The sequence below is a fragment of the Capsicum annuum genome, chromosome 11, assembly GCF_002878395.1.
Source record: "Capsicum annuum cultivar UCD-10X-F1 chromosome 11, UCD10Xv1.1, whole genome shotgun sequence".
Classification (NCBI taxonomy): domain Eukaryota; kingdom Viridiplantae; phylum Streptophyta; class Magnoliopsida; order Solanales; family Solanaceae; genus Capsicum; species Capsicum annuum.
This window is the reverse complement of record NC_061121.1, coordinates 208,696,253-208,716,924: the sequence shown is the minus strand read 5'-3', so window position 1 is coordinate 208,716,924 and position 20,672 is coordinate 208,696,253. Positions and strand designations below refer to the sequence as shown.

General features: G+C 34.6%; 1 protein-coding gene across 2 annotated transcripts; it reads left to right on the top strand.

The window, feature by feature from the left end:
* The first annotated feature begins 15,115 nt into the window (after window positions 1-15,115).
* LOC107853244 (receptor-like protein kinase HERK 1) lies at window positions 15,116-18,704 on the top strand. 2 transcript variants are annotated; one of them, XM_047399736.1, is made up of 2 exons: window positions 15,119-15,506; window positions 16,491-18,704. In XM_047399736.1, the coding sequence occupies exon 2, from the start codon at window positions 16,595-16,597 to the stop codon at window positions 18,503-18,505; it is 1,911 nt and encodes a 636-aa protein (XP_047255692.1). In that variant the 5' UTR covers window positions 15,119-15,506; window positions 16,491-16,594; the 3' UTR covers window positions 18,506-18,704. The 2 variants fall into 2 exon arrangements, with proteins under 2 accessions (XP_016553730.2, XP_047255692.1); XM_016698244.2 differs by having other exon boundaries at window positions 15,116-18,704.
* Window positions 18,705-20,672: the final 1,968 nt, after the last annotated feature.

Here is a 20,672-nt window from a genome sequence, read left to right as displayed (position 1 = left end):
CCAAAATTCATATAAAAGAACCCACATATATAAATAGCAAAAATCTAAACATCCTCAACACCAAACATAGCAACATCTAAACAAATAATTATGTCCAAAACATCCATAGTACCAAACATTTACCAACTATCCTTAAAATAATCCACATCATCCATAATACCAAAGATAGCAAAATCTAAACAAAATTATGTCCAAAATATTCATAGTACCAAACATGTACGAACTGTTCTTAAAATAACCCACATCCATCAAGTATATATTGTTGTTACACAATTTTAAACATTTCAACAAAATAGACCATCAAAAATCAATGCACTGATCGTCAAAAGTATCACAACTGATAAGATCATTGCAATCATCATCTAAGGAATCAAGATTGTCCAAAGTAGTAGTAGAAGGTGTCACAACTGATCGTGAAGAAATCAACTTCTGTAACTCCTCAATGACAATAGGAATAAATTAATTTTTAAGTGCGGGAATCAATTGCTTCACAAACTCATCCAAATTCGAATTTGCAGCTGGTACCGATTTCATGTGAAGCTGAAGATGAATTCTTTCCACAAGAAACACAAAGAGTTTTCCCATAGTAGCCTTTTGCTTTAGATCGAAGATCAAATACTCTTCGCTTCTTTTCTCCTCCGGCAGCTTGGTAATATGCTTCAATTTGATCAATAACAAATTTTGATAATATTTTTTCTCGTAATATTTCTTTAAATCTTTTCTGTAATAGTGAAAGTGAAATTATAACAGATTGTACTTAAAAATGATTAGATACCAAAAACTACTTTAAACGAAAAAATATGAATTAAGTAAACTACTACATTAAGATTTAGTCTTACATGGACGATTCGGGAACATTCATCAATGAAAGATTTTCCATCATGACCATGTGTGTGAACATGCAAATGTAACTCACTTGGTATCGGATCTCGACCCATTTCAGCAGCCTGTAAAAAAGAAGCATTGTGTATTGTACTACAACGAAACTACTGGAACATTTATTTCACATATTAAAGTGCAACTCACTATTTTAAACTTTCAATACAACAACATCAACAGCTAATAGAAGGGGAATGAATCAACATGGTTGCATACAAGGGACAATGTGGGAAATGCATATGCATGGACAACTCAATGTGTGAAATTCACCAATACTGTTTTCATAAAAACAGTAGGAAAATTTCCATATGGGCAGAAAAATATGGGAAATGTATAGATTCTATTTCCATAAAAATTGTAGGGAAATTTTATCTTAACATGCAACACATGAGAGAAGTAACACCCACCACACAAGGATAAATATAGTTCAAACTCAATGCAATATAATAGTAGCACTTGCTGTAATGCTGATCACATTTTCTACCACTATAGAGCTATTAGGGACTATGAAACTAGCTAACAGATTTATATTGAAAGAAATTAGGGGGTAGTACTTGAAATATATACTTACAAGTCTCTTTCGGTACTCTTCAATTGAGATAGAGCCTCCTGTGTGAGTTCCAGCGGTGACTTCTTTGCCGCCACTACGATTCTGCATATTTATTTTTGACTTTTCAACACACTTAGGATATGCCCAAAGTCGCTGCCAGCTTTCCCAGACATCTTCATGTATAAAATCTTTCCTAATCCCTTTCTCTTTGATTTTAGCAATGAAATTTCTATGCACAATTGTTGCCTTAATCTGTCACTGTTTCTTTACTGCAGCTTCACTAATGGAAGAATTCTAATAGAAATGTTTCTGAAATAAATTTCCAAAATAACATATTAATATCGTATTTATAAAAGTGAATACACTTTAAAAAATCAATTATGATGAAGATGTATACCTTGAATTTCCCAAAATAGCCATCTTTTATATCACATGAGACAGCTTTTCAATTGACTCCATTGTGATCAAGTTCACTTTTGAAAGACTCGTGTATACTGTTGGAGCATGCTTTAGAAGGTTGCAATCTATATTAACGTGACGACATTATTTAGAGGTCTATTATAAATAAAAAATAATATACAATAATAATAATAGACAAAAAATGGACTAACCCTGCAGAAGTTATAGTAACAAGGGTCCGCATATGGCTCCTATTGGAATTACCTTCTCCATTTGTGTTGCTACGAGATACGTCCTCACCTACTTGGTTAGTTTGTGAAGACGTACCTACAACTGTTGGGTTGCTTTGATTTGGAGTAGTAGGAGATGATTCAGGTATTGTAGGGTTACTACCATGATTAGAAGTTGGAGCACTTACGCCACCAGCTGCTTGAGGAGCAACTGTAGGAGTGGGAATAGTAGGCATGTTTCCAGTAAAAACAGGAATATTACTCCTAGCTACTGACTTGCCCACACGCCCTATGCTTCCTCGACCTGTACCTCTACCTTGAGTCATATCTATTAAAAAAATCATACTTGTTAAAGTGGAAATAAGATGCAAATTTTGCACAATAAGTCACAACAACATACAACATTGTAATTTTGAAATCCTATCCAACAAAATACCTCACAACAACATACCTCACTGTTATTCTGGAATCCCATGTAACACTAGAATACTCACAACAAGAATCAACAACAGATCAAGAACCACCAACATAATAAGAACCACCAAAATACTCACAAAAAGAACCACCAATAGATCAAGAACCACCAACAGAACCACCAAAATGCTACAAAATACTCCCATTGTAATTCTTTCCACAAAAACTCCTCTCAAATTAAGAACCAACAACAGAACAAAAATCACCAACAAAATAAAAACCACCAACAGAACCACCAAAATACTCACAATAAGAACCACCAATAGATCAAGAACTACCAACAGAACCACCAAAATACTACAGAATACTCCCATTGTAATTCTGTCCATAAGAACTCTCAAATCAAGAATCAACAACAGATCATCAACCAAAAAAAACTAAAACATATATATATATATATATACACACACAGAAAGCAGACCACAAGTGATATATTCATCTATTTTCAAGGATGAAGTTGATTGGTTAAGACGCTCACCTATTTGGTTTCTTAGAGTAGATGTACCTTCAACTATTGTATTGATCTGATTTGGAGCAGTGAGAGATGATTCAGGTGTTGTATGGTTGCTATCATTTCCAGAAGTTTGAACCATTGATGTAATTTGAGGAATCAATGGCTGAACTTGATTTGTATCATTTTGACCACCTATACCATCAGCTTGAGGACTAACAATAGTAGGAGTGGGAACAGTAGGTATGTTTGTAGTAACTGCAGACTTGCCTCTACGCCCTGTGCTTCCGCGACCTCAGCCTCTACCTCTAGCCATAACTATAAAAAAAAATTGTATTAGTTAAGTGAAAATAATATGCAAACTAAATAATACCAAGAGAACCAAACAATAATATGTAGATAAGGTATCAAAAAATGTAAAAGCACAGTTGTAGCCTAAAAACATGGATGAAAAATGAAAGAGTAAAAATTGAGAAGTAGAGCATAAAACCAGTTGAAGCAACAAGTTTTGAGTAAACAACGAGTAGAGACAAAGAAAATGATACTAGTTCGACAAAATGACTGCTCACAAAATAAAATTAAGATATAATAGCATGTTTTTCTATCAAGCACTAATCACTATCTGTGTCTTCTTCAAAATCTTCCTCTTCATCATCCTCAGTTTCATATTCTTCTTCTATAGCATCCTCTTGGATCTCATGATTCTCTTGCAATAAACCATCATCAATGAGTTCATCCATTTCAATTAAGCCACCATTTGGATTATGTAAGTGTATACTTTCATCCGTGGCAAAATTCATGTCTGTCTCATAGACTTGAACTTTTTCAACTTGAAATGGAATATTTAATTTTGCAGCTGTCTCAATTTCCTCATCGGGTAATTCAACAATATTTCAAGGTTTGATCTTCCAGACAGCTTCCCAATCATCCTTTTCCTTTTTCTTGCTAGGATAAGACATATAGCACACTTGAGTTGCTTGCATTGCTAGAATAAAAGGTTCATATTTTTTATATCGGCGACGATGGTTAATATCAATCAATTTATACTGACTATTCTTTTTAACACCAACATCTATAGTTGGGTCAAACCATTCACATTTGAATAGTACAGTTCGCTTTAAAGGTGCTTCATGGTATTCCACTTCTATAATCTCTTTTATCCGCCCATAGAAATCACCAAAATTTGGATCTGAAATATAAACTCCACTGTTCATTATTGATCTTACGCTACCATGAAAATCTGTATGAAACTTGTATCCATTAACAAAACATATTGAATGAGATGTAGCGCCTATCAATGATCCACGAGCAAAAATATGTAGGAATTCATTCTCAATATGATTGAGCCAGACCTATTTAGAAGATTATAAAATTTAGTTCACTTTCATAAGTCAATTTAAGTGCATAATTGAATAAAAGATATTAATTTTTGAAGCCTTACATATTCCTTGAACCATATAAAGAAATCTGCTTCAAGGCTCTCATTTATTTGATCTTGAGAGACATTTAGAAGTTCTTCTTGCAAACGTTGCACAAACATACTTCATTTAAAGAAAAAAATTTTAATTTCAAGTCATGATATATGAATATGCTTATAAAATTAAGTTGATACAACTAACTTTTGTTACCTCACAAATGGCTCAACCTCTTCAGAATTTAGCAAAATGTAAGTTTGGGCAGCCTTGATTTCTTTAAGAGATAGATTCCTCTTTTTTTATTCTCCTCATAATCGACCGGGATGGGTGAATATTGATACATTTCCTTCAACATCTTTCACAATAACACCATCATCATTTCGATCCACAATATGATTGCGTGTCATGACATGTGATTCAAAATAATGAGAAAACAATAGTGTTGACTATGTCATCAAGTAAGCTTTACATATAGAACCCTCAACACTTGCTTTATTCCCAATCATTCTTTTAAGAGTTCCAAGATACTTAAATAGAAAAATGGATAAACCATCCTATTTGAAAAGTTAATAATAACATAATTGTCACAAATTCAACTTGAATTTTTGCATTACCTTTTAAAAGGATACATCCATCGATATTGTACAGGTCCAACAATCTTTGCTTCATATGGAAGGTATACATGCAGATGTTACATTGAGTCAAAGAACCCAGGAGGAAATATACGTTCTAACTTGCACAAGATTTGTGGAATATCTCCCTGTAATCTCTCCATGTCATCCACTAGGAGAGTAGTCGATGTAAGATCTTTAAAGAATAAGCTCAATTCTGTAAGTGCCTGCCATACATTACTTGAAAGTAGTTCACAAAAAGCAATAGGCATCAATCGTTGCATGAACACATGACAATCATGACTTTTCATGCCAAATAACCTTTTCGCAGTTGTGTCTGGACATCTACCCAAAGTTGAAACATACCCATCTGGAAATTTTAAGCCTTTCACCCAATTGAACAAGATAGTGCTTACTTTCTTGTCTATTATATATACAACTTTGGGATATTTTTCAGAAGCATCCTTTGTCAACTGAGGTCGATCATAGTAATTGACCATATCTAAACGAGCTTGTGGATTGTCTTTGATTTTTTTATCAATATTAAGGACCATATTAAATACATTATCAAAGAAGTTTTTCTCAATATGCATGACATTGAGGTTATGTCGAATCATGCTAAAACTCCAATAAGGTAAATCTCAAAAGATGCTTCACTTTTTTCATCCACAAGAACTACATATTCATTGATTAACTTCTTCTACATCTAACTTTGTTACTTTTCTTATCCCCAAATCTCAAATTTGATTCAATATCTCTTCTTCGATTCTGTAGGGTGGTGGTGATCTTTTGACAGTTTGACCTTTAAGAAAAATTTTACGATCTCTCCTAAATGGATAATGTTCGTCAAGAAACATTCTGTAACAGTCAAACCATGATGTTTTTCGACCATATTGTAATCTAAAGGATTGTGTTTCCTTTATACAATAAGGACAAGCAAACTTACCTGCAGTACTCCATCCCGATAACATAGAATATGTTGGAAAGTCACTAATTGTCCACATCAAAGCTGCCCTCAATTGAAAATTTTATTTTTTGGAGATATCACATGCTTTTACACCTGTCTCCCAGAACAAGGTCAAGTCCTTTATTAGAGGCTGCAGATAAACATCAATTTTATGTTTGGGATTGTTTGGCCCAAGAACAATGACAGTTAAGAACATATAAGCCTCTTTCATGCACATCCCTGGAGATAATATTTTCTTCCAGACTGACTGAATTGTTGGAAATCATCATTACATAACCCCAACCTAACATTTCTTGGTTCATCGGCAAAAAAGGATAACTTTCATTGAAGTTCTTCCAAGCTTCAGAGTCTAATGGATGAAGCATTACTCCATCCTCTTTTATATGTTCATGATGCCATGCATGTCAGCTATTGTAGTATAAGATGCTTATAATCTTTTCAATCTAAGAATCAAAGGAAAATAATACATCCTTTTGAATGGACCAATTTTCTCTTACGAGAGCTAACTCGACTCTTATACCTCCCTTTGCCACAAAATTTACAAGAGGTAAGATGTTTATGGTCTTCCCAATACAACATACATCCCGATTCACAACAGTCAATCTTTTCAACCGGTAAACCTAAGATACGCACTAGCTTCTTAGTCTGATAATAACTATCAACTAGTAGGTTATCTTCTGGTAAAGCTTCTTTAAACAATTTCATCATTTGGTTAAAATTCCTCTGTGACATAGTATTTTCCATCTTAATATTTAACATATGAGAGATTACTGCAAGTTGAAGGAGGGAAGAACTAGGATACAATTTTGTATCAGTAGAGTGCAACAATTCATAAAGTTTTTGGTACTCTAAATTAGGCTCCTCTTCCATCAAAGTTTCATGTTCCTCCTCAATTGAAGGTTCATACGGATGAGATGGCCCGGATTCAATATTGTTGTAAGGTTGCCAACTCAAACCATGGTTAAAGTTGGGACTAGCAGCATCCAAAATCATTTGTCAATATGAATTATCATATCCCAATTCAAGTTGAGCACCATTGATCAAATCATTACCGAAAGAAATCTCACCGATCACATCTATTTTTCCTTGATGTTTTCAAACAAAATAGTCCTTAACAAATCCATCATGAAGTAGGTGATATCTAAAACTTTCAACATCCTTGTATATAATGTTGTGATAATTTTTACATGGACATCTAATGTTGTTACCACTCATGCAATTTTATTGAGAACATGCAAACTGGATAAAGTTATTCACACCAGTAACGAATCTAGAGTTTATAGTCCCTCGGTCATCCAACCTATCATACATCCATCCACGCTCTAGATTATTCATATTCCTATTAATGTCGACATAAACAATATATTTAGAGTTTTATATTTTTATACTTCATACATTCAGGATTACTCGTGACTTGAGCCGGGGGTCTTTCGGAAACAGCCTTTCTACTTCATCAGAGGTAGAGGTATGGACTGCGTACATCTTACCCCCCCCCCAGACCCCACTAAGTGGGAATACACTGGGTTTGTTGTTGTTGTTGTTGTTGTATACATTCAGGATTATCACTAAAGAGAAGAAAAAATTAAATATCTTAATAAACTAGAATATATCTTTCTATTTTTACACGAAAATAGAATATATCAGTCATTTCTGGCTAAATAAAAAAGAAATCACAAACACAGCATATCATTCATTGTCCTTCTTAATAAGGGTTAGCGAAAAAGTTTAATTACAAACAAAACTGAAACTTCTATCATTACAATCATAAAGCATGAGGCAAAAGCTCCCGACAACAAGATTAAAACATCAAATTTCAGTAAAATACATACCTAAAATCTAAACATTAAACAAAATCAAAAAATAAGTTGCAACTTTGTTGGTAAAAATAAAAAAATAAAGTTTACAACTTTAACACAAAGTTACATCACAAAAGTTAAGAATAAATGAATTGATTGTATTTGAATAATGAATCAAATTAAAAATAATTTCTCAATTGTATGTAGACTATTAAGGCATCATTTCATGTTGCTCTTTTTCAAGAAATCGGTAAGTAAAAAAAAATAGAGAAAGTTTCACGAATACTCAAGAACACAAAAGGCAACAGAGAAACATATGAAAAACTGATCGAAAATCATTTAAAAGGGAGAATGTTATAGTACCAGATAGCTGCTAGCTCACTTTCTGGCACTTGCTGGTATCCTTAGTGGATCTCTCTGAAAATTCAAAGCATAAAATCACCATCAGATTAATAAAAACAACAACATATAACAAGTGTGATCCCAGAAATAGAATCTGCGGAAGGATAAAGGAAAAACAGTCTACACAACAAAAGAGAAAATGATTATGACAATTACACAATTTCAAAGGAACATGAAACATAGTACATTTTGTTGTTTACACAAAATTAGATCAACCATAAGCAAAAATGACTCAAACGGCTATATGTTTTCTACTTTTTTGAGCATGCAACACACTAAGTACAACCTTACATAAACACTATACATAAAAAAGTAAAAATTAAACCACACAAATAAAAAATTTGTTGAAGAAATTTGAGATTAATGAACATGCAATAGAAAATACAAAAAAAAAAAAAACACAAATAGAAGTTACGAGGAAAATATTATTTTCATTTTGATTAAATAACCACTAACAGAACTTTTTAACACAATAATCGAACAAAGCAAAGTGAAATAGCTCAAACGAACCACAAATAGAACTTCTAAGAAAAAATCAAAAATCCTAACATAATCAGTGTACGCAAAACAGTGAAAATTCAACCACACAAACATAAATTTTTTTGAAGAAATTTCAGTTTAATAAACATGCAACAAAAAATATCAAAAACCCCACAAACAGAAATTCTGAGAATAAATTCGGTTCCCATTTAGAGTAATTTATTATTTATCAAACTTTTTAACACAATAATCGAACAACCCTAAGTGAAAGAGCTCAAACAACCCTAAACCTATCATTTACAAGTGACTTCTAACATAGAAATTAAGAAATTGAAAGAGAAAAAATAACTCAAATTACGAGATATAGAATCGTACCTCTAATTTAGATTTGAAATTGACTGATTGACACCCTTTTCGATTGATATTGAGTGATTCCTTTTTCTCAATTCAGAGAAAGAGAGAGAAAGAGCAAGGAGACTATTTTTGGAGAGAGGCGGATGATACTATATTTTGGGAACAAAGTAAAATAAAAGATTTTGTCCTAATATTTAGTTGGTAGGGTAACGAATTCAGCAACGGATTTAAAGTCGTTGCTAATTATTTATTAAAAATATTTTTTAAAAATGATAAAACAATTCCAATGACAATAATTTCGTTGTTATTTCCATCTCCACCATGTCAAAAAAAATTTCCACCTTTTATGTCGCTAATTTGGTCACCCAAATAAAGGCGTCAATATTTACCACCAAAATATAGCAATAAATTTTATTTTCGGTCGCTAATCCATCACTAATTAGGCTATAATTTTAATTCCATTTATTTAGCGATAAAAGTTCTATTTTGGTGAAATTCCGTCGTTAATTAGCGACGAAAATGTCCTTGTTGCTACAAATTCATTGCTAAACGCGGTTTTTTTATAGTGATTATTAAATTTCCGATGATCTTAAATCTGAAAACAATGAACAATACCAATTTTAAAATTTTTGATGACCTTGAAGCTGAAAACAATGAACAGTATCGAATTAAAAAATTTTGATGACCTTAAAGTAAAAAACAATAGAGAATTTTGAAATTTTCGACGACCTTGAAGTCGGAAATAATGGACAATACAAATTTTAAAATTTAGGATGACCTTTAAGTCGGAAATAATGGACAATATCGATTTTGAAATTTTCGACGACCTTGAAGTTGAAAGCAATGAATAATACCCATTTTAAAATTTCCGAAGAACTTGAAGTTGAAACCAATCGATTTTGTGTTTGGAGATGAGGAAGATGATAAATTAGTCTGAGATGTCATTGATGAGTTCTTGAAGTTTTTATTTGTGATAAATAAGAAGAAGAAGAAGAAGAAAGAAAACAAATAAAGAAAAAGAATAATTAAAAATGAATAAAGAAAATAAAAAAATATTAAAAATAATTTTTTAATAAATAATTTGCATTCTCACTCTCTTTAAAGAGAGTGAAACACACTCTCTCGCCATGTCAGTTTTCAGGGGGTAATAATTTCACTTTAAAATAGTTCAGGGAGGTCATAGGATCCCCGCAAAGTATAGATGTATAGTTGGAATTTGGGGTAAAGATTGGGGGGGCTTTTGATCATTTTCTCTAAATAATATGATAGTCAAAATACGAGACGATAAATAATAACAGAAATCGAAGGATTAGAAACTAAAGAAGTAATACTACAACTATTAGCATAGATGAATAACAAGTCACGTGTTGCTACCAACTAACCTTTTATCCTAATTTGTCTCAGCTACAACCTCCAATCTAAGATTATATACTCGATAAACTCTGTATTGTGTCCAATCTAATTACTCCATCTCAGTATTTCTTCAACGTACCTATACTTTTTTAAAAATTATCCATAACCCGCCTCTCACACCTTCGCATTGGGGTATTTGAATATCTTCTCTTCACTTGTTGGAATCATTTGTCTTCAAAATTGAGAGAATGTCATGCAGAAGTTTAAAGTTTGCAAGCTAATATGGTGATAATTCAGATGACAAATAAAAATATACGAAAAAGATATATTATTGATATGGTTTGGTCAACGACCAATATATTGAAAATAAAATTGAAAAACCTAAAACCTATTGGAAGAAATCTCTCCCTAAACAAAAATTCTTTAAAGACTACATTGTGGATGCTATTGTGTTATGGTAATGAGAAAAGGGGTCTTCTATATATAGAGTTTCAGACCTTTCCTTCAAGAAAGAGGTTAGCCAAATATGAAATTTTTTTATATTTTTCTTTAAGAAAAAATAAAAGTAATTATGGTTACTTTTATTTTCCTTCCAAGAAAAAGAAACTTAATTTTGGTAAGAAAATAAGGGCAAAAACCCTAACAAATCTTTCCTTTTTGGCTTGATTTTCTTCACATGATCTGCCTTCTTCACATCTTTGATCTTTGTTCTTCATATAGTCTTCATCACTGCTGCTTGGCATGCTTAAAAATCGAGCTTTTGGATTAAAAATATATGAGTCCTTTCGGGTTAAAAATATATGATTCTTTGTAGGGTTAAAAGTGAGCTTTATTTTTAAATATGTAACAACAAGATTGTTGAAAATATGATAGACAATCGTCTCCACAAGTAGCTTTTGGACATATATCTTTATTATCATCAAATAGATTGCAACTTTGTTCAACAATTATCCTCAATAGAACCATCTGATCTTTGAACCATTGAACCATTAAACCATGAGCTCTGATACCACTTGTTGGGTTAGAAATCAAGAGGGCATCATGCGTAAGCTTAAAGTTTGCAAACTAATATGGTGATAATTCAGATGACAAATAAAAATATACGAAAAAGACATATTATTATATGATTTGGCCAAACGGCCTACATATTAAAATAAAATTGAAAAATCTAAAACCTATTGGAAGAAATCTTCCCCTAAACAAAAAATATTTAAAGACTACATTGTGGATACTATTATGTTATGGTAATGAGAAGAGGGGTCTTCTATATATAGAGTTTCAAATCTTTCCTCCAAGAAAGAGATTAACCAAATGTGAAAAAGTTTTATATTTTTCTTTAAGGAAAAATAAAAGTAATTATGGTTACTTTATTTTCCTTCCAAGAAAAAATAAAACTTAATTTTAGTAAAAAAATCAAGGCAAAAACCTTCACACTTTCAACATCTTGTCCTCCACCGAAGTTACTTCCACCTTATGTAGATATCTTCATTTCTGTTACTTTCAACTTCTAATAGTGAGAGTTCTTAACTAGCCAACACCCTGATTCAAACAATATAATTGATCTGACTATCACTCTATAGAACTTAACTTATAACTACCATTATTTAGAATTTACTTTGTCGTTTGGTGTGAGGTATAAGAGATAAGTAGTCCCCGGATAAAATGAAGGACTATTTTATTTCATGTTTGGTTGGAGATATTAGTCAATACTGGAATAACTTATTCCACCATTACACCATAGTAATGGGATAAGTTATCCCATATGCATGGTGGGATAACTTATCCTAGGTAATCCTGGAATAATAATTTTTCAACCAAATGACCCCAATACAACACCTTATCATACAAGAGTCAAGACTTCATTTAAGCCCCGCTTTATATAAGAATATTATTAATATTCTTTGGGGTCCCGGTGACATATAGCAGAGTAATCAAGGACATGTATGATCGAGCTAAGACCCAGGTGAGGATGGCGGGAGGAGATTCTGAGCATTTTCCCGTCTTGACAGGGTTGCACTAGGGATCTACTCTTAGCCCATTTTTGTTTGCTTTGGTAATGGATAGGTTGACGTGGCATATTCAAGGAAAGGTGCCTTGGTGTATACTTTTTGCAGATGATGTAGTTTTGATCGATGAGATGCTAGGAGGTGCGAATGATAAATTAGAGGTGTGGAGACAGACCCTTGAGTCTAAAGGGTTCAGTTTAAGTAGAAGCAAGACAGAATATTTGGAATACAAGTTCAATGACTTGAGGCAGGAAAACGAGGTGGTTGTAAGGTTGGATTCCCAGGTGATGTGTAAAAGGGATAGTTTCAAGTATCTTGGACCCATGATTCAGGGGAATGGTGAGATTGACAAGGATGTCTCCCACCGTATTGGGGCGGGATGGATGAAGTGAAAGCTCACTTCGGGAGTGTTATGTGATAAGAAGATGCCGCCCAAGCTTAAAGGAAAATTCTACAGGGTGGCAGTCCGCCCGGTCATGTTATATAGAGTGGAGTGTTGGCCAATCAAGAACTCTCACATTTAAAAATTAATGGTGGCAGAAATACGAATGTTGCGTTGGATATGTGAGCTTACTAGAGGTGATAGAGTTTGAAATGAGACTATTTGGGAAAAGGTTGGAGTGTATTCGGTGGAGGACAAGATGCAGAAAGTTCGATTGAGATGGTTCGGTCACGTGATGAGGAGGGGCACGGATGCCCCGGTTCGTAGGTGTGAAATGCTAGCTTTAGATGGTTTCAGGTAGGGTAGGGGTAGGCCGAAGAAATATTGGAGAGAGGTGATCAGGCGGGACATGGAGCAGTTACAGCTCAATGAGAACATGAGCCTAGATAGGAAGATCTGGAGGACGCGAATTAGGACAGAAGGCTGGTGCTAGTTTGGGTCGTTGGGGTAGGGCACTACTTGGTAGGTGTATTATTCTTGTTATGCCACCTTATTGCATGCTTTATTACGAATTTGTTTACTACTTCTTATATTTTCCTTGTGGGTGGCGTTTGTTCCATGCTTTATTACGAATTTGCTTATTATTACTTGTCTTGAGTCGGGGGTCTATCGGAAACAGTCTTTCTACTTCTTCGAAGGTAGTGGTATGGACTGCGTATATCTTACCCTCTCCAGACCCCACTATGTGGGAGTACACTGGGTTTGTTGTTGTTGTTGTTGTTATTGTAGTTATTTAGTGATATCATTTAATACTCGTATTTTTTTCTTTTTCACTGTATTAATTTCTCTGCTAACAGAAGAAATAGTAGTTCTTTTTATTAATTAAAACCTTTTAAAATAAGATAAGAGTGAATTGCTCTTTTTTTTTCTTTTTCTAAAGTCCCCTATTATTACTCTAATGAATAAACAGAAAAGGGTCATATTTACCCCTAAATTATTAGAAATGGTTTAAATATGCCCTTTGTTATACTTTGAGTGCAAATATACCCCTTCGTTATACTTTGGGTACAAATATACCCCTTCCGTTATACTTTCGGTGCAAATATACCCCTTTCATTATATTTTGGATCAAATACGTCCCTTATCCGTTAAATATTACTTTTACCCAGTCAATATCCAAAATAATCCACTTTCGTGGAATATATGAAAGATCATTTTTATCATTACTGCTCCCCTTTATTTGCCTATCAAATGGTTCAAACAATACATTGAAAAAAGTTGCAAAATTCATTTACTGTGTGTGTTATATTGTTCTTAATTTTATTGTCTGAGTTCAAATCTGAAACTTTTGGAGTTAAATTAATCTACTCTTGTTGGATCGTTTGGAGAAGTGCTTGTGACGACAGAATATGAAGAGACTACACTAATAGCAGAAATTAACTATTCAGTAATTGAGCAGAGAAGAACATACCTTTCATTTAAAAAACAAAGGTGAGGAGATTTGTACCATTTAGTTGATGTTGCGAGATTGAACTCCACAGGGGCCAACTAATGTGCATTCCATATTGCATGGGAATGAAATAATCTAGAATTTATCAGTGATAAGAGAGTGATGCATTGAATGGTTGAAATGACACGATTGCATATTTGTGCTTACAATGCTTCCTGCTCAATTGTATAGTTCATTTCTCTTTTGAAGTCGTTGCTAGCTTCCAAATCACTACCCCTTAGATTTTGCCAGGACTGATGCACACTATGATGTGTGTGAAAATGCAACAAAGGTTTATTTTGTTTTTGATTTCTTTTCTAGTTTCTTTCTTTTGATTAAAAAAAAAAATTTTGTGATTGGAAGTTGCTGCAAACAAATTAAGTATTGTTTTGGGTGAATACGATTGCTATTGAAGCGGTCGAAGTTATTTTGAAGAAAAATAAACTCTGACATCAGTCCATTGTTCATATTTGAAGCTTTATTCAAGTCGGGTTATGGATTATTTTTTATGTTAGTTGGGTAAAAATGATTTTGGGGCCTTTGTAATAATCTCAGCTATCTATGTATTTTTTTTTAAGGTTGGGATCCAAATATTTAATAGACAAGGGTTATATTTGACCCAAACTATAATGGGAGAGGTATATTTACACCAAAAATATAATGGAAGAGGTATAGTTGTATCCAAAATATAACCAAGGGTATATTTAAACTATTAAAAATAGTTCAGGACTAAATATGACCTTTTCCGATAAATAAATGTTGTCTGTTACTGTTACTGTTACATACTTATGCACCATCTTTTCTCTCTCCTCTTAACCGTCCATGATAGACCTGAACAACATAACTCCCCCCCCCCCCCCCACCCCAACCCCCCCCCCCCCACCAAGAAAGTGTCAACACCCCAAAACCCTTAATAGCGATATATAAATATTTTATTTTTAGCACAAATATTTATACCTAAAAAAAAACGGCTCTTTAACTCCATAAATTGCTGCTAAGTTCACATTCAAGAAAATGTTTTTTTTTTTCTAATGTTTTCTTTAATTTAAAATTCTATTACCTTGTTTCTATCTGAGGTGGGTTTTTCAGTTATATATTCTACCTAACTTTATTTTTGCTAGATTTAACCTGTTTATTTCCAAAAAAAAATAAAAAAATTCTCTAGTACCCCTCAAGAATTTTTTTTTCTTTTGATTTGTGTTGTTGTTGTTAATTCTTGATCTGGGTTGTCTCTTTTTTCAGTCTTGAAGCTGTTTTGTTTAAAAAAGGTGACATCTTAATCCTTCTGCTGCTGTTTCCTTTGAATGGGTATTTGATATATTTGGTTCGTATTTAGCTCTTTGTGTTGCTGTGTATTTTCAAGAAATGTTGGTTTAGCCTTTTTGGTCTAAATTTGTGTCCTTTTTTGGAATTTAAATGATGGAGGAGTCTTGGGGTTAGTTGATATTTGGTTCTTTATGTTACTGTGTATTTTCAAGAATTGGTGGTTTTAGCCTTATTGTTCTAAAGTTGTGTCCTTTTTTGGGATTTGTATGATGGAGGATTCATGGAGTTTTGGATTTTTGTTTGTTAGTTGATATTTGGTTCTTTGTGTTGCTGTGAATTTTCAAGAACTGTTGGTTTTAAGGTGAGGCTGCGTGTGGTCCGGTCCTTCTCACGACCCAGCGCATATCAGGAGCTTTAGTGAACAGGCTGCCCTATTTTTGGTTGGTTTTAGGTTCAAATTTTGTGTCTTTTTGAGGTTTGAATGATGAAGGAATCTTGGGGTTTTGGATTATTGTTAGTGAAGAGTTTATTTATATTGGTGTTGGGAGTTTTGTGTGTTTTTGGATTTGATCCTGCTGATAATTTCTTGATTGATTGTGGATCATCTAAAGATACTGATGTTGGTAATAGGGTTTTTATGTCTGATAAATCAGCTACAAAGTTTTTGTCAACTTCACAAGATATATTGGCTAATACCCCTTTGAATTCAGTTACAAAAGCTGCTGATTCACCCCTTTATCAAAATGCTAGAATATTTACTCAACAATCTAATTATAAATTCCCAATTAGCCAGACGGGGAGGCATTGGATTCGTCTTTATTTTTACCCGTTTGTTTACCAAGATTACAATATGAGTAAAGCTAGTTTCTCTGTTTCCACTCAAAAGAATGTTCTTCTTGGCAATTTCTCTCCAAAAAATGTTTCTGTCAAGGAATTTTCAGTAAATGTGACCTCGAATGACCTTGTTGTAACGTTCTCTCCTTCAGGAAATTCATTTGCGTTTATAAATGCTTTAGAAGTTGTCTCTGTGCCTGATGTCCTTATAATTGATGATGCCGCCACCATAAGTCCTGCAGGGACATTCAGTGGTATGTATGCACAGGCTCTCGAAACAGTTGCAAGGGTAAACATGGGTGGACCACTAGTGTCATTTGAAAATGATACACTATGGAGAGCTTGGGTTCCTGATCAAAGTTTCTTGTTGCAACCGAGTTCCGCTAAGTCAGTAAATAAGATTGGATCTGTAAAATATCCGACGGATGGTGCAACACCAGATTCTGCACCACCTACAGTTTATGGTACTTGCAGTAAGATGAATGTGGATCGTACTGGTGACGATCCTAATGCCAATTTTAATGTGACCTGGACGTTTGATGTGGATCCTGGATTCCAGTATTTCATTCGCCTACACTTCTGCGACATAGTGAGTACAGCAGCCAATCAGCTGCTATTTAACATTTATGTGAACTCCTGGAACGTGGCTCAGGATTTTGATCCTGGTCAGAAAGCTCAGGGAATTTTGGCCACAGCTTATTACAATGATTATGTTACTCCACCTGCTAAAAGTAATAGGCTTAACGTCAGTATTGGCCCATCTCGAAGGAGTGCTTATCCTGATGCCTTCCTAAATGGACTGGAACTTCTGAAGTTGAATAATTCTCAGGGAAGCCTTAGTCAGGTAGCGTCCGTTCCTACTAACCCAAGTTCAAAGGCAAAGAAGAATGTTGGAGTCATTGTGGGTGTGTGCATAGGCGTACCAGTTGTTTTGATACTTGTTGGCATCTTCTTTTGCATGCATAGAAGAAGAAAACAAGAAAAGCATGATCAGTCAAAAATATGGATTCCTTTATCTGTTAATGGTGGCACTTCACACACCATGGGAAGCAAGTCTTCAAACGGAACAACCATAAGTGCTGCGTCAAACATGAGTTATCGCGTTCCTTTTGCTGCTTTGCTGGAAGCAACGAGCAATTTCGATGAGAGTTTGGTCATTGGAATAGGTGGCTTTGGGAAGGTGTACAAAGGTGTTTTGTATGATGGAACAAAGGTGGCTGTGAAAAGGGGTAATCCCAAGTCCCAACAAGGTCTTGCAGAGTTCCGGACGGAAATTGAAATGCTTTCTCAGTTCCGCCATCGGCATCTGGTTTCATTGATGGGATACTGTGATGAAAAAAATGAAATGATTCTAGTTTACGAATACATGGAGAATGGGACCCTCAAGAGCCATCTGTATGGGTCAGATCTACCTAGTATGAGCTGGAAGCAGAGGCTGGAGATATGCATCGGATCAGCCAGAGGTCTACACTACCTTCATACTGGATATGCTAAAGCAGTTATACATCGTGATGTGAAGTCCGCAAACATATTGCTTGATGAGAGTTTTATGGCAAAAGTTGCTGATTTTGGACTATCCAAGACGGGGCCCGAGCTTGATCAAACTCATGTTAGCACAGCCGTGAAAGGAAGTTTTGGCTACCTAGATCCTGAATATTTTAGAAGGCAACAACTGACTGAAAAATCTGATGTTTATTCTTTTGGTGTTGTGTTATTTGAAGTTCTTTGTGCTAGGCCTGTCATAGATCCATCTCTTCCGAGGGAGATGGTCAACTTAGCAGAATGGGCAATGAAATGGCAGAAGAAGGGACAACTGGAGCAAATCATCGATCCCACTCTTGTTGGCAAAATAAGACCAGATTCCCTCCGGAAGTTTGGAGAAACAGCTGAGAAATGCTTAGCTGATTTCGGCGTAGACAGGCCATCAATGGGCGATGTGCTTTGGAATCTGGAGTATGCACTTCAACTTCAAGAAGCTGTCATTCAAGATGATCCTGAAGAAAACAGCACCCTCCTTATTGGTGAGCTCTCTCCGCAAGTCAATGATTTCAGTCAAGTTGATGCCGGTGCTTCTGCTGCTCTTACCGGAACACCAAATTTGGATGATCTCTCTGGTGTTTCCATGAGTAGAGTTTTCTCGCAATTGGTCAAGTCAGAGGGTAGATAATAAAGTGAAAGTAGTACATACGGGTGTTTAGGTGTTTGTTAATTCCACTTTGGTTTGTGGATCATATAAAGATTGATCTTTTCTTTCTTTTGTAACAGTTTATTCTACGAATTCCCGAATTCTAAATAGGAGAGTTAACTTTGAAAATAAGGCTGAGTTATTTGGATACTTACCTTTCAATTACACAGTATTAATGGTGTATATACAATTTCCTATTTTCATGTTGAGTTTCTTTTAGCAAGTAATAGTTTTGGTTCTGTAAAGTTGCTTCTATTTGGTTAGTCTCTTTAGAAGATCCAAAGTAGTCTGCTTTTTGTTGTCATACATGTTCAAACCTTCTTTGAAGAGAGTAGGGAGATACGTCAATTCATTGGCTGAGTTGAACTTTCACCCGATGAGCCCCAGGGCATTGGCCTAGTTGTAAGAATGGAACTGTGATGTGCGAGTTAAGCATGCGTCATATGTTGTGACCCTGTTGTGGACAAAATCCTGGTACTTATCCATGAGATTAGAACTGTGCAACTGTCCCTTGAGGATTTCCTGGTTATTAAAAGAAACTAGTCAGTTTTTGTTCGATGGAGTTTCTGTGGTTCTGGTTGAACACTTGAGGATGTTTTATTAGGTTAGTGTGGTCTAGCTTAAATGTGATATTTTCTTCATAGATTCTTAGGACAGGTAATTAAAAGTTTCTTGTCAAATTCTATCGTTATTGTTTTTAGTTGAGCCGAGGGTCTATTGGAACAACCTCTCCACCTTATAGGGGCAACATTTGTGTATACACTACCCTCCCCAGATCCCACTTGTGGGGTTATTCTGGGTATGTTATTGTTGTCAAATCTTATCATAATTTAATTCTTCTCATTGCTAAGATTTCTGTAATACATCCTGACTAGTCATACTTGAAAACTTTCCCTTGATGTGTGTTATGATTGTCACACCCCTTTTTTAACCCCAAAAAGAAAGATTCAGTTTTAAGTTTCAAAAGGGTTTTATTTATTGAGTGACAAGAGATGATTTTTGTTTCGAAAAAGAATTATTTACATTTTTTGTTTAGAGTTGCCACTTGACATAATCGGGTGTGCCAAGTCACCTTTGGAAAATCCTTTTCAAAACTATTTGACTCTAAAACTGATCAGCGAACAAAGATTCCGTTTAAGGAATTTTGTTGACCGGGGGAAACGAGTTAGGCACCCCTTGATCCCGTGATTCGACCACGGTCGCTTGGTGGAACGTATCGACTAACTTGATACTACGAGTGTATAAACCACATAATAGAAAAATTGTGAAAAGAAAAATATAAACCTACCCTAACCTATACTAATCCTATACTATGCTTCCATGCTCTACCCGATGCCTCGGGCCTTGATCACGAACGTCCTCCGAATACAAGATACTTCGGGGCATTCCTCGGCGAATAAACACATGAAACCTCAGGGCATTCCCCAGCCAAATGAGTACACTTAAGTTGAATACGACAAACTAGAAAACATTTAGACACATTCCACGTTCAAACGTTCAACAAAAAACACTTATTCCTAAATTTGCCTACCTGAACCTACATTTGCATATTTGCTTCAACACGCTATAATTCTATCATGCATCATATCAACAATAAATCGAAATTAATCTAGATCTATCATTTTCGTCAACTTTCAATTCCCCACCCCAAATTTTACACATGAATTTCAATCACGAAAACAAGTATCCACCCGATATCAATATCGATTTCATGCCAGTGACTAGCTATTTGGATACGCAGCACCAAAACATAAACCAAAATCATCTAATCCACAGTTATCAACACACAAACATTACTTCACTCAACAAATAGAACACCGCATCAAATCAATATTCAGAATCATACATAAAAATTAAGAAATAGAGTTGAGAAATGGACCTCGATGCCGTTTTTAGGGAATATTACTTGATAAAATAAAGAAAACCCGCTTCCAATAACTTCAACTCGCGCCTCAACGACGAACTCGTCCAACTCGGAGCTGTGAAGTCGCAAAATAGACAGATTCCAACCAGATTTGACTAACTCACCAGAACTCAAGCTAAAAAAAACACCGTGAAAATAAGAGAAAACTCGAACTGAGTTCGAACGGACTTGAACAGAATCGAGAGAAGAAATATTTACTAGACTATTTTTGGGTGTCGTCGTAAC